General features: G+C 40.4%; 2 protein-coding genes across 3 annotated transcripts in view; one reads left to right on the top strand and one right to left on the bottom strand.

Moving 5' to 3' along the window:
- Positions 1 to 8,763, top strand: part of NELL2 (neural EGFL like 2) — a 152,785-nt gene extending 144,022 nt beyond the window's left edge. For both annotated transcript variants that reach the window (XM_082043446.1, XM_082043445.1), the window contains exons 17-20: positions 838 to 1,031; positions 2,720 to 2,896; positions 5,067 to 5,291; positions 7,968 to 8,763. In XM_082043446.1, the coding sequence (XP_081899572.1) occupies positions 838 to 1,031; positions 2,720 to 2,896; positions 5,067 to 5,291; positions 7,968 to 8,018 (647 nt within the window). In that variant the 3' untranslated portion in view covers positions 8,019 to 8,763. The remainder of the gene's footprint in view (positions 1 to 837; positions 1,032 to 2,719; positions 2,897 to 5,066; positions 5,292 to 7,967) is intronic.
- TMEM117 (transmembrane protein 117) overlaps positions 6,073 to 17,352 on the bottom strand; it is a 242,914-nt gene continuing 231,634 nt past the window's right edge. Inside the window, exons 8-9 of the mRNA XM_082043448.1 lie at positions 9,843 to 9,954; positions 6,073 to 6,515 (exon numbers count right to left, since the gene is read on the bottom strand). Of these exons, the coding sequence (XP_081899574.1) occupies positions 6,494 to 6,515; positions 9,843 to 9,954 (134 nt within the window). The 3' untranslated portion in view covers positions 6,073 to 6,493. The remainder of the gene's footprint in view (positions 6,516 to 9,842; positions 9,955 to 17,352) is intronic.

The following is a 17,352-nucleotide window of genomic DNA, read 5'->3' as shown; positions in this document are numbered from 1 at the left end:
TACCTTTTATTGCATAGAGCTGCTTACTTTGTGCTCATTCAAGGCTTTTTTCCCAGATACGTTTTCTCTATATGGACAGATGTAAAAGCTAAATAAAGACTATTCAAGTAGAAGGCAGCATGAGCTGCTAGTTTGCCCTTGCAAAATAATTGTGTGCGCCTTGATGAAGCAGGCCTTTAAAGGTACTCTTGAATTCTTTGAGATAGTATTGTTTTGAAGTCCTTTACCTTTATTCACTGGAGACATGATTTTTTTTCTTTATTTTCTATGCTAGACACAAGGGTATAGATGTCACTGCAACCTGAATAATTAAAATATTCTCGTTTGCACACCCTAATGGTGGAACTTAAAGCATGGCGTGCTTGCTTAAATGAGCTTACAGGTCAGACGTCACCTTTCACATTAACTTCACAGCAAGTGAACTCAAATGTGCTAGACGGAGCCAGTGAAAGGTTTCGAAAACGAGATTCTGCAGCTTTTCTTGTTTAACTGCATGTCTCATGAATGGTTGCCACAAATTAATGCTCTCTAGGGAGCGGAGAACTATTTTTATTATGTTTCCCATAATTTCTTTATTCTAACTACTTTACTCAATGGAATTCACTTAGAAAGATGAATGGGAAAACTCAAAATACCATGTTTCAAAAGCTGTTGTGACTTGAAAAATGTTTTTTTGTGAACTTGTAAGTTATTTCTCCCCATTCTGGTGAAGTGCAAATTAATTTTCAGCTGAAGGCTTTAATGGCCAAGAATCATTTATATTGACTGCCAACTGCTGCAAGAACATTTTTGTTAATTGAATGTAGTCTAAGAGCATTACGTGGCATGTTTTTGCAGACATTGATGAATGTGGAACTGGAAGGCATAGCTGTGCCAATGATACTGTTTGCTTTAACTTGGATGGTGGGTATGACTGTCGATGTCCCCATGGCAAGAACTGCACAGGAGACTGTATCCATGAAGACAAAATCAAGCACAACGGTCAGATTTGGGTGCTGGAGAATGACAGATGCTCTGTCTGCTCGTGCCAGGTCAGTAGAAGTAGCTGCTTCTGCAAGATGGTGGTAGGGAAGAAGGGAAAAGCTTCATGATTCACATGAAATTCCTGTTTTAGCTGCCTTCTTGGGTGTGTGTGTGGTGCTACAAAAAAGTGCGATTGTATATTATTTAGGGTTTTGGGGAGAACTTGTCTCTCCAGCTTGCATGAGCAGAACTTCCATGGAAAGTTTCTTATGTGATACTGAAGAAGGACGATACTACTATTTGGTTAGCAGAAATGCCACCTGTGTTTCCTGGGTGGGCATTTTCATGCAAAGAAATTGTCTGGACACATATTGGCATTAGTGTCTGAAGCCAGTATCTCTAGCAGATGCCTATAGATAGAAGTAGGTTCTGTATTTCTAGAGTAATTCAGGTTAACTTTCTCAAATGTTTGCTGTGAGAAGCTACATCCTTAGCTAAATGCTGATAGAGAATGAAGGTCTAATCCACTGCTGACAAGGTCCTTATCATTTCAGTAGCTCAGGTTTCATGGGCATGAATTTAATTTCAGACTACTTATCATCTTATGTAAATAATTACAGAAGAGAGGGACAGATCTGGAAGTTTAAAGAAACTGGACTGGCATCTTGTCCCATCCCACTCAGTGGGGTGAGGGTAGAGTTAACTTTTGAATACTCTGTGCAGTAACCAGGAGCAATGACAATTACTCAAGAGGTTCAATTAAATAATGAATTTACTGAAAACTCAGTTGAATTACAGGGAATAGTGGCTTGGCAAAAGTTTGTAACTATATCATAAATATTAAAAAGACTTCAGTAACAAAACTCGCAACAATATTACCCTTATGTGCCCAGAATAAAGTTAGAGAAGGAGAGAGAAGAGATAGATTAACCACACCAAAGGTCAGTTGATCCAGCGATGATCTTTGTAGTTCTCTTGGTGGTGAGTACAATGAAGTTTCACCTCTAGTGTCCTGAGTGAGAAGTTTTTTAAACTTTAGTCCATTTGCATGTGAGACAGGAGAGGGCAGCTCATCTCCTCCCTCTGCTCGCTTCTCATGCCAACTAAGAGGATTGTTCCAGAAATGAGTCCGTGGTCCCGGAAGCACCCAGAAGTGAGTTGGTTGGTCCTCTAGGACTAGCTGATGATTTGTTATTTTCCCTGGATGGTCAGTGATCACTGAATGACCCTGCCTTTCTGCAAGCCCAATTAAGGAGGACTCAAGGAACAGATACCATTAATGAGGCCTTCGTTTTACAAATAATAGGTAGGCCTTGAGGAAGAGATAAGTCCTGCCTTCACATCACTTATCTCTCCCTCCCTGCCAGGAGTTGCAAAAAACAGCTGTTTAAGACACAACAAGGTGCATACTATGTCCGTGACACGTCTGTGTGAGAATGGTTTAAACTTAGTACAATCCATTAAAATTTGACCCTTGGAAAAGACATGGTTGAGTTTCATCACCTTAGGGCAGAGCTCTCTGAAGCTTAGTTGTATGAAGGATGTATATAAGACAACAGAGGAACTTTCTGGTAGTTACTGACTGCGTATTGTGGATTCTGCCTCTGAATTGTTTTTTGGCCAAGATACCATATAGTGGAAAAACTCATGAATTGCTAGTGGCTTAGAATTATGCCAAAAAATCAAATTTTGGTACAAATACTGCTGGAGTTGGTGACATTTCTGCCATTGCTCTATGCCTGTCTTCCAACAACAGAGTGGATATGTGATGTGCCGGCGAATGGTCTGTGACTGTGAAAATCCCACCGTGGACCTATTTTGCTGTCCTGAATGTGACCCGAGGCTCAGCAGCCAGTGTTTACATCAGAGCGGGGAGCTTTCCTACAACAGTGGTGACTCCTGGATCCAGAACTGTCAGCAGTGTCGCTGTTTGGTGAGGCTCCTGATTGCAGCAGCAGAGACAGGAAGGAAAGGATATGAGATATTCTGATCTGTGAATAGTTAGTTTTCATGCATTAGCATCTATTTATTTTCCTCTGGAGTGTATGCGTATAATTGAAATCTAGTTTTTATGGATATTTGTCAGTATTGTCAAGTTCCAGTCAAAAATGCATCTTGACACAATAGACATAATAGAAATTATTTAATCATTAAGATTGTTGTAGCAAAGAGTGGAGGTCATTTAGATATGGCACGTACACAGCAACGCTCATGTGTTCACTCATTCAAAGACTGATGTAGCTGTGTAAGGAAATCCTAAATATGAATTTATCATCATGGTTCATAATTCCAAAGATGCCAATAGACTAAAATCTGTTTATTCATTCAGACATTCTGAGTAACAGAAAAAATAGTAAGACTTGATGCATTTTTCAAAATAGTGAAATGAGTTTTGGAAAAAAAAGATCTTTTAAAGCATGTGATCTTTTTCCTAGGCGTGTATTTCAGAGTCTGAGTGAAAATTATTGTGCATAATGCCATTCAGGAAGTTTGTGTGGCAGAAAAAATCCCAAGATAAAACCAACTAGCTTTAACCAGAGGTTCTCTCCAAATATAAAGCTTAATCCATCTAGCAGCTTTCTCTTGTCAGGGTGTCATGAATAACAGCCAGAAAACAATTTCTGTAGACATTGTGCTTTCAGTGTTACTGCTGCTAAAATCTGATGAAATAGATTCCCAGGTGCTTCATTAAATGTCTTAAAAACAAAACAAAACACCTTACAGTTTGGGATCTCAGTAGATCTTCTTCTTGTTTGTTTTTTTGGTTTTTTTTTTTTTTTTTTTTGAGATGCTACTTCTGTAACTAAAGCCTGCTTTCTTTCAGTTAGGGATTTTTTGGGAGGTGACAAATATCGTCTACTCCTTGTACTGTCCATCACTACAAAAAATAAATTGAAATATCAAGAGCACTGGTTGGTTTTAACATTGCCGTCATTCTTACCATCATGTGATTCAAAAAGAGAAAAATTGACCCAGGTGAAAAATTTCTAAAAGGGTAACTTCGCAATACTTTTTGCAACAAGAGGAGAGAATTTGGAGATATGGCAAATCCCTGGGTATTTTTTTCAGCTTTTAATCTGGAGACATTGAACTAATTATTCTCAAAGTCTTAGATACAGTTTTTATGAATAAACTTCTTTCCTTGGACCAAATGCTATTCTCCTTGCCCCCCCTAAATCCAGACTACTCAATCTGTGTTTCAGATGAGCTGAGTAAGTTAGAGGTCAGAGATGGACCCACTCCAGAAGTAATATGCGTTAGTGACTTCTGTGAAGTCTCTCCTTTGACCCATAGATCTGAAACTTTGGCCCTTGTCCAGAGTTGAAGAGAAGCTGGCCCCAGCTTCTAGTAACTGATGTGAATAATCAGACATCTTTAGATTGCTGTACAGTCATCCAGTAACTTCCCCTAAGAATATTCTGGCCCAACGCAGGTCTCTGCTTTGACCTTTTCATACCCTGACCATAGTGAACCCATGATGCAGAAAGTGTGATTAAGTTTGGAAGTTCAGATATTCTGATCACAGCATCTAAAATGGATAGTAAATGGACGGAGGTCCTCTCACTGAAAATGTGCTGGTGTTTCCCACTGCATTTGGCTGCTGACACCCTTTGTCCAGCAAATGCATTTGTAATGGTGGCAAAGAAAAATTCCAGCACATCCAGACTTGGAACAGCTGAAGGCTTTCTATGGCAAACCAACAGTCCAAGTAGATATAAAAATGGAGGAAATAGGAGATTTCAAAACGCTTTTGCAGTTCAGTCATATTGTGGCTTCTGTCACTTGCAGAAGTAGGAATTCACAAGGACAGATCCATATTTTGTATTTCATTAAGTTTATGGAGAATTTTCAGCTGCAGTTTGATGGAGAGTGTTTTGAAACAAGTTAAATCTAATACACTTCCTGAATGGCATGCAGAAAAAGCACCCAGGATGCTGTTTCCCTCAAGCAATGAATATCAGTGTTCTCTGCACTGACTTCTGAATAGGACCAGATGGATAAAATTAACCAGCTGAGAAACATAATGCTGAGTCAGATGAACAGATAATGAAACAAAATAAGAGCTAATAATCTTCTCTGGTTCTTGTAACATTTGTAAACAGCAAGGCGAAGTTGACTGCTGGCCCTTGCCATGCCCGGAGGTGGATTGTGAATTCAGCGTCCTCCCCGAGAACGAGTGCTGCCCGCGCTGTGTCACCGACCCCTGCCAAGCAGACACCATTCGCAATGACATCACTAAAACCTGTCTGGATGAAACCAATGTCGTTCGCTTCACTGGATCTTCTTGGATTAAGCACGGCACAGAGTGCACTCTCTGCCAGTGCAAGGTAAAGAGCATAAAAATTAAGCTGGGATTCCTCTTTCCCAGCTTGTTCCATGGAGTATAAATATTAATGCACTGAGTCCTGTCAGTGGGTAGTTGGTGTCTACACTTGTTTAAAGCAGCAGAGATAACAGTAGAAGTGATCAGCTTATTTAAGTTTGCTCTTCCACATGCTAGAAGGATGGTTTAATGTGCTAGCAGGTCAGAAGCAGGACAACAGCCCGTGCCGCAGAGCGCTGTGGGCAGATTAGTAGGTTTGGTTTTCCACCAGGGTAGCTCAATTTAAGTTTGATGGCAGTTTTTACTATATAGCTCCATGCTATCTTGGAAATTTATACAGTAACAAATAGGCATGTAAGACCTGATTTCACACAAGAAATTTATTCTATGTGATAAATACTATAGTGTTATCAGAACTGATTGAATTGCTTTTTTGAGAATAGTAATTGTTTTGAGACTAAAAGGACTAGTTATGTGGTTACATTGCTTTCTTTAAAATTAATAGTAGAATCAACATCATATTTAGAACATTTAGTAGTTTTTTGTAGTCAAAGGAATTCATTGTCTGAGAAGAAACAATAATGGCTATAGGCTTATAAGCCTCTAAGGTGAATTGTATTTTCCACCATCCAATACTGAAGAATGATAGAGTGTTTCTACAGTAGCCAAGGAGAGAGAGCCAGCAGGGTTTATTCAGAGATGTTTAATTATTAGTGAAATTCACAGTTGATTTTGCTGTTTATTTTACATCCTTCCCAAGCACGATACTTCCCAAACTCTAGTACATGACACAATTCGCTACTTTGAAACGGCACTCATAAAAAATAACCTAACTTCAACACCTCCTCATGGGAGAGGTGGGGAGTAACGGTTCATTTAGTAGAAGCCATCAGGTACCACCACCTTCCTCCTCTGTGCCCAACGCAGTCCTGTGTGCAACAGCAGTTGCTGCTGTCGAGACATTGTCCTTTCACGTGGTATGTGCCGAATAAGTGTAGCCATTTGTTTTGATGTCAGAACGGGTCAGTGGTTAGAAGAAAATACTGTCTTCTGGCAGAATGGCTAATAGTTAGAAAGCCACCTGCTGCCCAAAGGATGTTGAAACAGACTCGCATGCAGAAACCCATCCTTTTGGAGTCCATAGCTGATGGCATACACCAGCTCCAATGCCAGAAGCTACTTTTTGTCTCTGCAAGTTGCTGAGGTTTATGTGTGTTGGTTTCCCCGTCTGTAAAACAAATATTTATGTGTGATTCTTCTCAAAAGCACTTTTGGGATTCAGGGGTGGGAAATGTGTTCTCCCTGCTGTACTGCTAATCAATGGCAATGCAGAAAGAATGTCTTAGTTCTGCTGATGGCCACCTGTGTGCTGCTCCTACCTGCCCTTTTAAGCAAAGACTGAACCTTAAGCATCGACTAATTTATATTCAGTGTAAACACATATATAGACTCATAAAAACCATTTATGCATTGTGTTTTATATATATATATATTTTTATATATATATATATAAAATGAAAACAGATATACTCCACCAAAGCTCATAGATTTAGTATGGCTCAGATATGAATCTGCATAACAGTGAAGATGTACCACTTTGTCCCTCAGCAAGCCAAATCTCACCTCAGTTCTCTTTAGAGAGCAGTTTTCTTTTTGAAATACACTACCTACTCATATTGTCAGCATTTTAATATCATAGTTCTGCATGCAAGCAGCCCTCTTCCTACAGATTGGGCTAATGCTATGCCCAATTTGTGTAGTTCTCTGTCTCCCCACATTTTTCTTGCAGAGCATCATATGGAAGGTCAAAGCTCCAGTCTAAGCCTCTCTAAGGAAGCTATAGTAAAATAGGTTTACACAAATCCTTTAAGAATTCAGAAACCTGGCCATCAGCTAAAGCTGACTTAGCCAGAAAACCATTTCAAATCACAAGAAGGTGGACAGTAGAATTGTCTAACCTATAACAGAAGGAGTGAAAGAAAATGGTTGAGTTATTCAGACCTCAGTCTTTAATCAGTCCTGGCAGTTTAGTTAACTGAATGTACTTGGAGTAATTTAAAAATAATAAACACTTTTCATTTGCATTGTAAGAATCAGACTTAAGAAGTAGTAGAGATGCAGAAAACAATTTCCCCAGTACTTTAATGATGTCAATCGGCAATCTGTTCCCTTAATTGCTAATATTCTCAGAAGAATGTCTGGACTATCAGGAAAAACTTAATGGATTAATGTTGGCTGGTATTACGGACAGGATGTATTAACTTGAAGCATTCAGGGCTAAATAAAACCCAGAGTCCCTTCTGCCTGATCTAAGTAAAACTCTCAAGTGCCCTGTCTTGTTCATCAGCTTTGTGTACTTGAGCGGATGCCTGATACCCTTATGTTGGGAGCATTTCTTCCACTGATCCCAGCTTCTTTCAGTTTGAGCCTTGTAGCTCTGTGGTACAGACCACAGCAAACCAAGCAGTTAGAGGAATCACAATAGCCTGTTCCCCTGGGCAAGGAAAGGGCATGATGAAAGTATCACGAATCCGATCAAAATCTATAGGTGTCTTCTGTTTTACACATCTGTATGTTCAAATCTGATGAGTGTTTACAAATGGCTGAGCTTGTTAAATTGACTGAGTTTGTACAAAATGCTAATTGTTTAATTCCTTCTTTCTGTTTTTCCTTCCTTTAGAATGGCCACGTCTGTTGCTCAGTGGACCCACAGTGCCTTCAGGAACTGTGACACCAACAACCACTTTCACAAGCAGTTTCTGGTTAAAGAATTTTCCTTCACAAAAAAGACCTTTAGACCAAAAAATGTACAAAATTAAAGTTAAAATTAGATCGATTTCGTCCATCTAAAGTGCAGATACGTGATGAACTCAGTTGCCTGAATCAGAGTGAAATTTGCGGGACTCAAGACAGGCTCAGACATGTAAACCTTTGTATGAGGTCAGGCCCAAATCCTATGGCTATTTGTCTGTCTGACATTGTTATGCAGAATCTTAGGTTAGTGTAAAGTGGCACATTGTAATGCTGTACATAATGATGTCAAGATCCAAAATCAACTAGGAAGTCTTACAGGGTCTTCTGAAGCTCTGAGTCTGGCACTTGATGAGGTGCAGAGATTCGTACCTAATCATATTCAAATCTGCACAAATGTGTTTGATTGCGCACTGCAGAATTTAGCAGATGTTTAAGTAAAAGAATGAAGCCTTCAGGAATAAAGAACCTAGCAGCTAAGATGTGATATGTACAGTATGTGTGCTGAAAAAAAAATAAAAATAGAAGTTATTGTAAAAACAAACAAACAAACAAAAAACTAAAAAAAACCCCAAAATGCACAGGCATGGCTTCTTAATGTTTTCTGATGGGAAAAGTCATCAATATTTCCTTGTTTTACTGCACTTACTATTATTTCTTGATTGAATTTGTTCAGTATAAGCTTGTTATTGTGCAAATTTAAATAAATATTTCTCTTACCTTGATTTTTCTTTGTGCTGTTTTTCCTTTCCAGGGATTTCATTTTAATGCATGTTTTTACTGCTCCCTCTTTGCCAGCATGCTGAGGCAGCTGGGCAGTATAGAAGGAGTTATCACCAGTCTAGGTCCTCTACGTATGGGAGCTTCTGCCCAGCACAACCTTATGCCTGTCGTGTCTTATCTTTGTTACTCTTCTGGGAATACATAAGTCACTACAATGGATTGAACAGAAAATTCATGTGCCTAAAGATCAGACCCTATGTACCAGAATGATGCTGTCACCCAGAGCGGATACAGGCTATTTGTGTGTGACTTGCATCTGTTCAGATTTACTGGGAGCCTTCTCCAGATTCCTCCTCTCTTGAGCTGCTGCGGGTTGGTTTGTCTTCCTGTAAGCTCCACAGCTGTTTCAGTGGTTTATGTAAAGTATCTTAATGCATAGTGATCACTTCAATATTGCAAACCCTGTTTTCATTACTGTACTGTTGGGACAATAACTAGAAGAGGCTGTGTGACCAAAGCTATGTTATTCTGGAAGAGAAATAAAGAATAAAGCAGTGTTGTAAATTATAGGCTGAAAAGACTAAAGTTGTAAGGAATGCATCATGAGCAGTGGAGACAAAACAGGAGAGGAAGAAACTGCCCAAGATGACAGCATCCTTTAAACACTGTGTTAGGTGTCATGTTGTTTTCAAAGTGCCTTGCTCCTCTTCAGCATCTCTTTTACCAGTTCAGTAGATGTCATGCAACCTGGACAGGCAAAACTTCCATTAATATTACCCCCGTGGGTTACTAAGTTACAAGGGAAGTCCATGTATATGTGTTTTACAAACCAGAATTATATTCCTGCAAACAGATGCTGCTTCAGAGCATTTCATGTACAGCAGGAGATCAAAAGAATGCCATGCAATTGCCTGTATATGGTACGTATTCCCTTGAGCCCTAGTGTCTTCTGAGTACTGGATGATTTTGGAGCAGGGAATACAAGAAATGCTAGACCACTGAATGCAAATAATACAAACAAACCCAAGAAACTAAAACTCTGAAAAAAAATGCAAAAAAACCCACCAAATTGATAGCGTACCTTGAACCATCAAAGCTATGAAGATGTTCAGACCAAATAAACCTTCTTCTGCGCCTACTCCATAAATAACAGGTACTCAAGGGTTTTACTGTATTGTCTAGTTCTTGGCAAGCTGCAATCAAAGATTTTAAAGAAGAGGGTTAGCTTCTTGACAAAGAATCTGCTTTCCATACAGTATTTTCTTGCCTGCCATTAATTGTCAGGAGGTCACATTCTCCCCTCGAACACAGAGGAACATTTCCAGTGGATTTCAGGGGCAGCTGCATGCCTATTTCTGAGAAGTTTAGCAGAAGCTGTTATGTTTAGCAATTGCACTTCAATTTCATTCAAGAATAGGTATAAGATAGACATAGGAAATGCATGAAGATCAGACTTCTTTTGTGAAAAGAGCAAACATTTTTCAAGGGCAGAATCTTCGGTCTCTGTCAGAGGCTGTAGAAAGCTCTGAAGGGAAGTGGTGGAGCTGGTAGAGAGAAGGTCAGATACTCACAGAACAGTTGTAAGCATCCCTGTTTTGGGTCCATGGATACATAAATTATGGGTAAGGCAAGTGTCCCTGCCCTTAATCTGGGTTAGTGTACCCACCAACAACAGATTTAGACCCATAACAGATATGAGAACTGGAAGGAAAACTACCTCTGATTTTTTTTTCTCAATCCTTTCTCAAAGGCAGATTAATACTGATGTTTAATCCCAGCTTTTAATCAAAACTGAAATGGTGTACGGATGGAAAAAAAGCATCTCTCCTTTTGTTGCCTACCCTCACCTGAGTGTCATAGGATTTTTCTGCTCTTGTAGATGAAGCACAGTGCAATACACTATGAAACAGGCTAAAAAGCCAAGAATGGAGACATAATAGCTAAACCTTGAATCAAATCCTTGGAGAGACAGTCAGTGTTGCATGTATGTAAAAAGTAGAAGTCATACTGCTGAAATAAGCTGGAATTCTCTGCTAAAAAAAAAATGAGAATGGGTTGAGTTAATATTATCTAATTTATCAATGTTCAAGGTTACTAATCAGTTGGGAGTTCTTCTAAAGGTCAGCAAACTCCAATGAGACATCTGATGACCCTCATTTTCATTCCCTTTCACTGTCTCTTCCCCTTCTCCCTCCTGTTCAGCCAAGCCAGTAATTAGTAGCTCATGTTTTTAATTTTCCTTGAAAAGTAAATTTAGATATTATTAAAAATTTATGTATAATTTCCAGGCCTAAATTATCTGTCAGAATATATAGTCCATTAAAAAAATACATATTTCTGAACAATGCAGGTATGTTGTGCTCTATTGCTGGTCTTTCATTATTGATGCACTGTTTGCAGTGTTTGCAGTACCAGAATTCAATAACTTCCATAAAGGACTTGTCACCTCTCTGCAAAATAATTGCCCTATGTAAACAGACCTACAGATACAAAGACAGAGATGTCTGTAGTTACAATGCTGAATTCACTGCTATGGTGAAACAAGTCGACAAAAAGCAGCCATGTTGTTAACTGTTGAACAGGGAGCTGACTGTCCAGCTGCAGATTTCTGGTACTCACAAATTCACCATGGGCAAGAACAGGGGCCTGGCTGCCTCAGTCCTCCTTATGGCTATGGATGTCTTTGCCTTCTGTGCGAGCTCCAGCTTTAGCAGTGCAGCTGGTGAAACACGGTCATTAAGTCACAGCTGAAATACTAGCCATTGCTTTTTTTCTAGGATGCCTAAAAGTGGGTATACACACAGGGACTGATGTAACTGCCCTCCGCTGCCAGCAAAGGGTCTTGCCATTAATGGCATCGGGCTACAGCCAATTCACCCACAGCCAAGGTGCCTCAGAGAATCACCTTGTAAGCCACGGAGCCCAGATCTCAGCTCCTTCTGTGCCACAGTATCAATAGCTGCTGACTTGAAATGCAGGATGTGTGTGGGGTGACATCTGCTCCTCAGACATGGTGAGTCTCACCCTGAATGGGTCACCTGTGTCCCTGTTGTGGGAAAGTGCTCAGCTGTGGAGTAGGTTGCATGGGCCAGACAGCGCTTGGGGGTCTCCTCAACATGGAGGAGAGTCCCACTGCAGCCCAGTGATGGTGCTCAACTCACATGGCCTCCCAACAGGTGGGGACTCCCTTGATTTCTCAGATAAAAATTGCAGTATCTTTAAAGTAGGGCTCAGCTAGTTATTTTTTAACAGTGAAACTCACAGGCAAATGCAGTTTAACTTGTCCCTAGACCAGTTAATAATTTAAGTTAGAAATCACTAGCTAGCTTTTGCTTACTGCATAAAGAAAATACTTCAGAGTAATACAAGTAAGAAGACTAGAGGAGCTCCGGCATCTCCTGGGTGGGTGACCCAGGGAGAAGTGTCTCTTCTTTAGTGCACGGGTGAAGCCCACTGCGGTCGTGTCTTCTGCACAAGTCACAGCCGTGCTTATCAAGTGACAGTCCTGGACATCTCTCTGTTGCTATTTTAATTTCTAATTAAAAATTTAAAACTTCTTGTTGCTTTAGCATGGTGGTCAAATGCCTATCCTGGGAGAAAAGACAAAGTGCACCGCTGGATTTTTGAGTAAGCATTTTAGAGAGGACCGGAACAGAAAAAGACGTTGCAAACCCTGTTTCTCAGATCTCTGTGGCTCTTCACCAGCCATGTGAATGACCACTAGTGTGTCAGTGTATTTCACTTTGTTTTTCTCAGTATGGTGCTAATGCAAAATGATAAAAATAAAAAATCAATTGTTAAAATCAATTACTCATCTAGGTCTGCACTAATCAGTATTTTCTTATTGCCAGTGTTTTACACAGTCTTAAAAATGCCAAATAGGCATTGTTTACTACAGCAGGAGATTTGCAACCCTACATTCTACTAATCTGTTCATAGATTATTTCTGTAACATGAAACTTTAACTACTACAAACCATAATAATCTATTGATCACATAATATTTCATGTATAAGAGAGACAAACTCAATTACTATGCTTCGTCTTAAAATCTGTTTTTATCAGTAAACTCATTTTACCATTTTAGTCTTCAAATATAACTCCCAGGATGTCATTTATGTATCAGCAGTATTGCTTGGAAATATAAAAATGTTCAAGGGTTTATTTAAGGGCTGAGTCATATTTGAAAACCAAAATAACTAGAAGTGCATCACCACAACTAGAGCATCCGTCTAAATAGAACAGCAGAAACAAAGTACTGACTCAAGTGCAATTTTGTGGGGAGGAGAGGGGCAATTTCATTCAGGGTGAGATGGGAACAAAACAGAAGAACAACCAACAATCTCAGTGATGCTAACTCCGTCCTCTTCCTGCTTTTAATGACTGCTAATCTGAACAAGAAGAAAGATGCGGCCTTTTGCTTGGCTACCTTATTTCTTATAAGAAGCTCTTCAGCTGATGCTTCTTTTGAATAATTCATTTGACTGAGTGGGTCACAGACCTTTCCTATTTATTTTCTTAGCACCTTTGGTAAAAATGTAAAAAGTGCTTACGGCCGCCACAAAGCATAGGGTTTTTTTCCCTAAGGTTGGGACTGGCCCACTTCAAGGCCAAGCCGTTCACCCGAAGCATCCTGCCCCTGCGCAAGCTGCGGCCACCAGTCTGGTGGGTGGGGGAGCAGCACCCTGGCCAAAGGTGACAGTGCAATTCTGCTCTTCTATTAGCAGTGTGTTGTTAGGTCCTCCATCAGCTGTGACCAAAATGACCCAGCTTGAACTGGCTCCTCTTGCAACTTTGCAAGGTATAATAAACTCCCCTTTTGGCTGTTGTACATGGATTTTGCAAGTCAAACGTTTTGTCAGTGCGGAGGGATGTGCAGCCCACAGCCCAGGAAAGCCTGGTCTGCCTTCAGATCAGGAACAAAAAATTCTTATTGTCTGAGGAATATTTTTCCCTGTGAGGAGGCAAGAAACCAAGCCCTTTATTTGCTTTCCAAGGCAGAAATCACCTCATTCACATTGTCTGTGGACAAAATGTGGGTGCTCACAAACACCTCTCAAAGTGCAGTCCTCTCTTACTGCTTTGGTGTTTTGTGGTCATATGGCTCTGTAGAACTTACCCCAGACAACTGAGAGTGAACCCCCTCCCACATCCAGCTTTCCTTCTGCAGGACCTTTTTGAGGACACTGCTTTGCATCTGGTGCCTGCATGGCCTGGACTGGCCAGCCCATCTTTCCCTGCCCAGCTGGGTTGAGCTGGTGACAAATGGATATCAAAGTCCAACTAATGCAGATGGTGAGAAAATTTAGCCTTGCAGACATTGCTGGTGGCAAGGTGAAGGCGTTATATTGATACTGTTTATATGGTCTATTTTTAATTAGTCTGTTTTGCCTTTTTAATTTTCTGTTGGGTAATAATTAAGTTTGATGGTCCCTGATGCTCCTGTGAAGAGTACTGCAGGTGAGGAAGAAATAATCCACTTTTCTCACTTGGTAAACTTGAGAGGCTGCTCAGCTGATGCTGCCTTCAAAGGAAGGAGAGATACAACCCACAGAGCCTGTGATCCCACCAAAACCAGCACAGCTCAGCAGAAACACACATCACACCGAGACCCAGTCCCTGCCTGCTCCGGGCAGCATGTGCCCTCCAGCCTCAGCAGCAAGAGCACTTGCTTTTAACATCCCTGTCACAACAAATTAGCTCCTTCACCACAAAGCTTCATCTGACTGAAAATAGAGCGGGGAAAGGCCAACATATTGGGTTTTGCAACTGCATTACCTCTTGCTTGGTATTTTATTCAGAAAATTATGTGCTGCTCCCATCTACGTCTCCTCTATGAGCACCGATATCAGCACCTGGCAGATCACTTTCAGTGCTGGCCTATCTCAGCGCAGCACTGATGGTTCCCACCACAGATCATTTTATCCTGCCATGTCTTCAAACTTTCTTACACAGAATTTATCACTCCTTGGGCTAAAGAAAGATCACTTGTGTTGCTTTAGAGGTTTCAGCCAGTGTTAATCATCCCTTTACAAAAATGAAAATGTATACATGCCTGCTGTGCATTTTATAAGTTCCTAAGAAACTGTACAATTAATATCACTGAATTTGGATAAGTTTGGAGTAAAATTCTTACTTTAGTCTCAATTTTCACAGTTCAGACTCATCTGTATTTCCTGTTGCTTTGGGACTTGAACCAGACTGAGAAAGCAGTTGCTGAAATCCTAATTATCTTTGCTTTTCTTCTAAATGAGGGCTAAAGGAAACCAAGGTTTGTTTGTTTTGTTTTGTTTTTTCCACTGAAGCATCTTCCAAAATCTGCAGCCCAGAAGGCCAATTTGCACCCCATAGGTCTAAATTCCTGAATCACCTTATGCCAAAATTTAAAATGCTTCATCAATTCCCAACAAAGCTATAGATATTCAGACATTTATACAGACCATTTAAGTGATCCTTTTATTTCTTATGTAGCAAATTTTCACCATTTGTGTAGCTTTCAAATGATTTTTGCATGCTTCATGTCTTTGAATTGCTTCTTGCGGTTTATATCCATTTGCTCGTAAAGCTTTTCAGCTGTTGCATTTTTCTTTCTTGAACTATTAGAATTTCAGGTTCATATATGAAATATATCCCTGTGCACACCTGGTCAGCAGAGGCAAATTCTACAGAGAGCCGAACTTGGTGCATTTTAGTGAAACCAAACTTGTGTTTGATTTAGTATTTGAAATAATTTCTGTGTTTGATTGTGTTATTCAGCTGTGTTCCAGCAGTTTTGCATTAATCCAGTTTGTAGGTGTAAACCTGGGTTTCTCAACAATCAATCAGTACAGGGTCAACTGCAGCCATTGCCTGCATAATGTGAATCAAAACTTAAGACACATGGACATTTGTAATAATATAGAGAAGCAGAGATCTCTCTGTAACCGAAATGCTTTTCATGTACAAAAATAAATATACAGAATGGTTTCAAGTGAATTAGGTAATAAATTTTTTCCCAAGGTTTAGCGAGAGCAAGAGCAGAGGAAAGCTTAGAGGTGAATTTATACTATTTTTACTGAGTTCTGCATACCAGGAAATCCTGAAATGGCACTAACTGAATAGTGGGGGATATTGGTCAGCTGTTAGAAAACTTCCTCAAGATGCAAAAGTGTCCTGGATTGAAGGACTTCATGTACTGAGCTTTAGATACTTTGCATGAAAGGCACCTGAACATGTGGTCAGCTGGTGATGGAGGAGCAGTTTAGGGATGCTGCCACCTCCCCTCTGCTCTGGTACAGCTGACTCCTTTGCAGCTCCCCTGACAGCCAGTTAAGAGCAGACACACAACAGCAGCTGAGCTGTGGCTGAAGGTCTTCAAGGGGGCGTTGACACAAATCGCTGTCGCTGCTTGTGGCTGTCTATCCATACCCTTAGTACTGGTTCAGGTTAAAGGCACTTGGTTTTGAAAGAGCCCCATGTCATGGAGACCTCCCAGTAGTAGGAGAGCTGGAAAGGAGGCTGCCATCATTAGCTCTCGTCTTCAGGGAAGCTGACCTTTGGCTGAGGAGACACCGAACAGACATCCAGGAGTGGGTCCAAGGTCCAGGCAACAGCAGAGATTTTTCCCCTCATCTTAGGAGCCAGGCCCTGAAATACTGATGCACATGCTAAATGTCAGAGTGCTGTTAACCTCAGTTAGGCCCATGTGCTTTTGGTAGGTTTGGAGCACTTACACATCACATCTGGCACAGTGCAGGTGTGCTCTTCCATCACTTACTCTGCAGGGATGAAGTTCAAAGAAGCTATAACTATATATATAAACATGAAAGTTATGTCGACTAGAAATAAAGTTAGTCTATTTTGTTTGTCAGAGGGGAAAAAATAAAATCTGTTTTAAAGTTACTCTGGTTTCCGAGAGGGAGCTGGGGGTTGGTAATGCCAGGAAGGCTCTGGCTGCGGCTGTTGAAGTGTCGCAAAGAAAGGAAAGGATCCATTTGATACAGGGCAGCTTTTCAAAGGGCCCATAATTAGGGGCAGTGATGCACAAAATTACAGACACAAAGAACCAGGAAGACTTGCAGATACATGACTGAAGCACCACGTCTGTGAAAAGAGGGGTCTGGTCTGTCCAATTGTGCACCTTGGTGCCCCCAATTACACATGCAACCTGTTGGCATATCTTCAATGGCTTAGCAAGAAGATTACTTTCACAGTGGTTCCCTGATAAATGTCTGCTTGCTCATTAACATAGCTGACATTTCCTAACTCTGTTCAGGTTTGCAGCCTGAGCTAATCTGCATCCTATTTAATTCATAGGCTAAAGTTCAAATGGAACGAATTTTTGATCCTATTTGTACAACTGTGTATAATTTCCCTCCTTCCTTTATGATCAGAATAATAGCTTCAAACCCAGAAAAAAGAAACAACAACAACAAAACTTTGAAGCATTGGAAAACTCATTTATATTTATTCTGAGACAAAACCACTTTTTAACTCTGAACACAATTTATTTTTCTTAATCACTTTCACCTTTAGTTCTGTACAGTAGCAGTTCCTCAGATCTGTATTTCTTTCATACTTTGCCTATGCTGCAGTTTTACGCATATACCCCAT

The sequence above is a fragment of the Streptopelia decaocto genome (genome assembly GCF_964273445.1).
Source record: "Streptopelia decaocto genome assembly, chromosome: 1".
Classification (NCBI taxonomy): domain Eukaryota; kingdom Metazoa; phylum Chordata; class Aves; order Columbiformes; family Columbidae; genus Streptopelia; species Streptopelia decaocto.
Note: the sequence above shows the minus strand (reverse complement) of the source record. Positions and strands in the feature narration are given on the sequence as shown.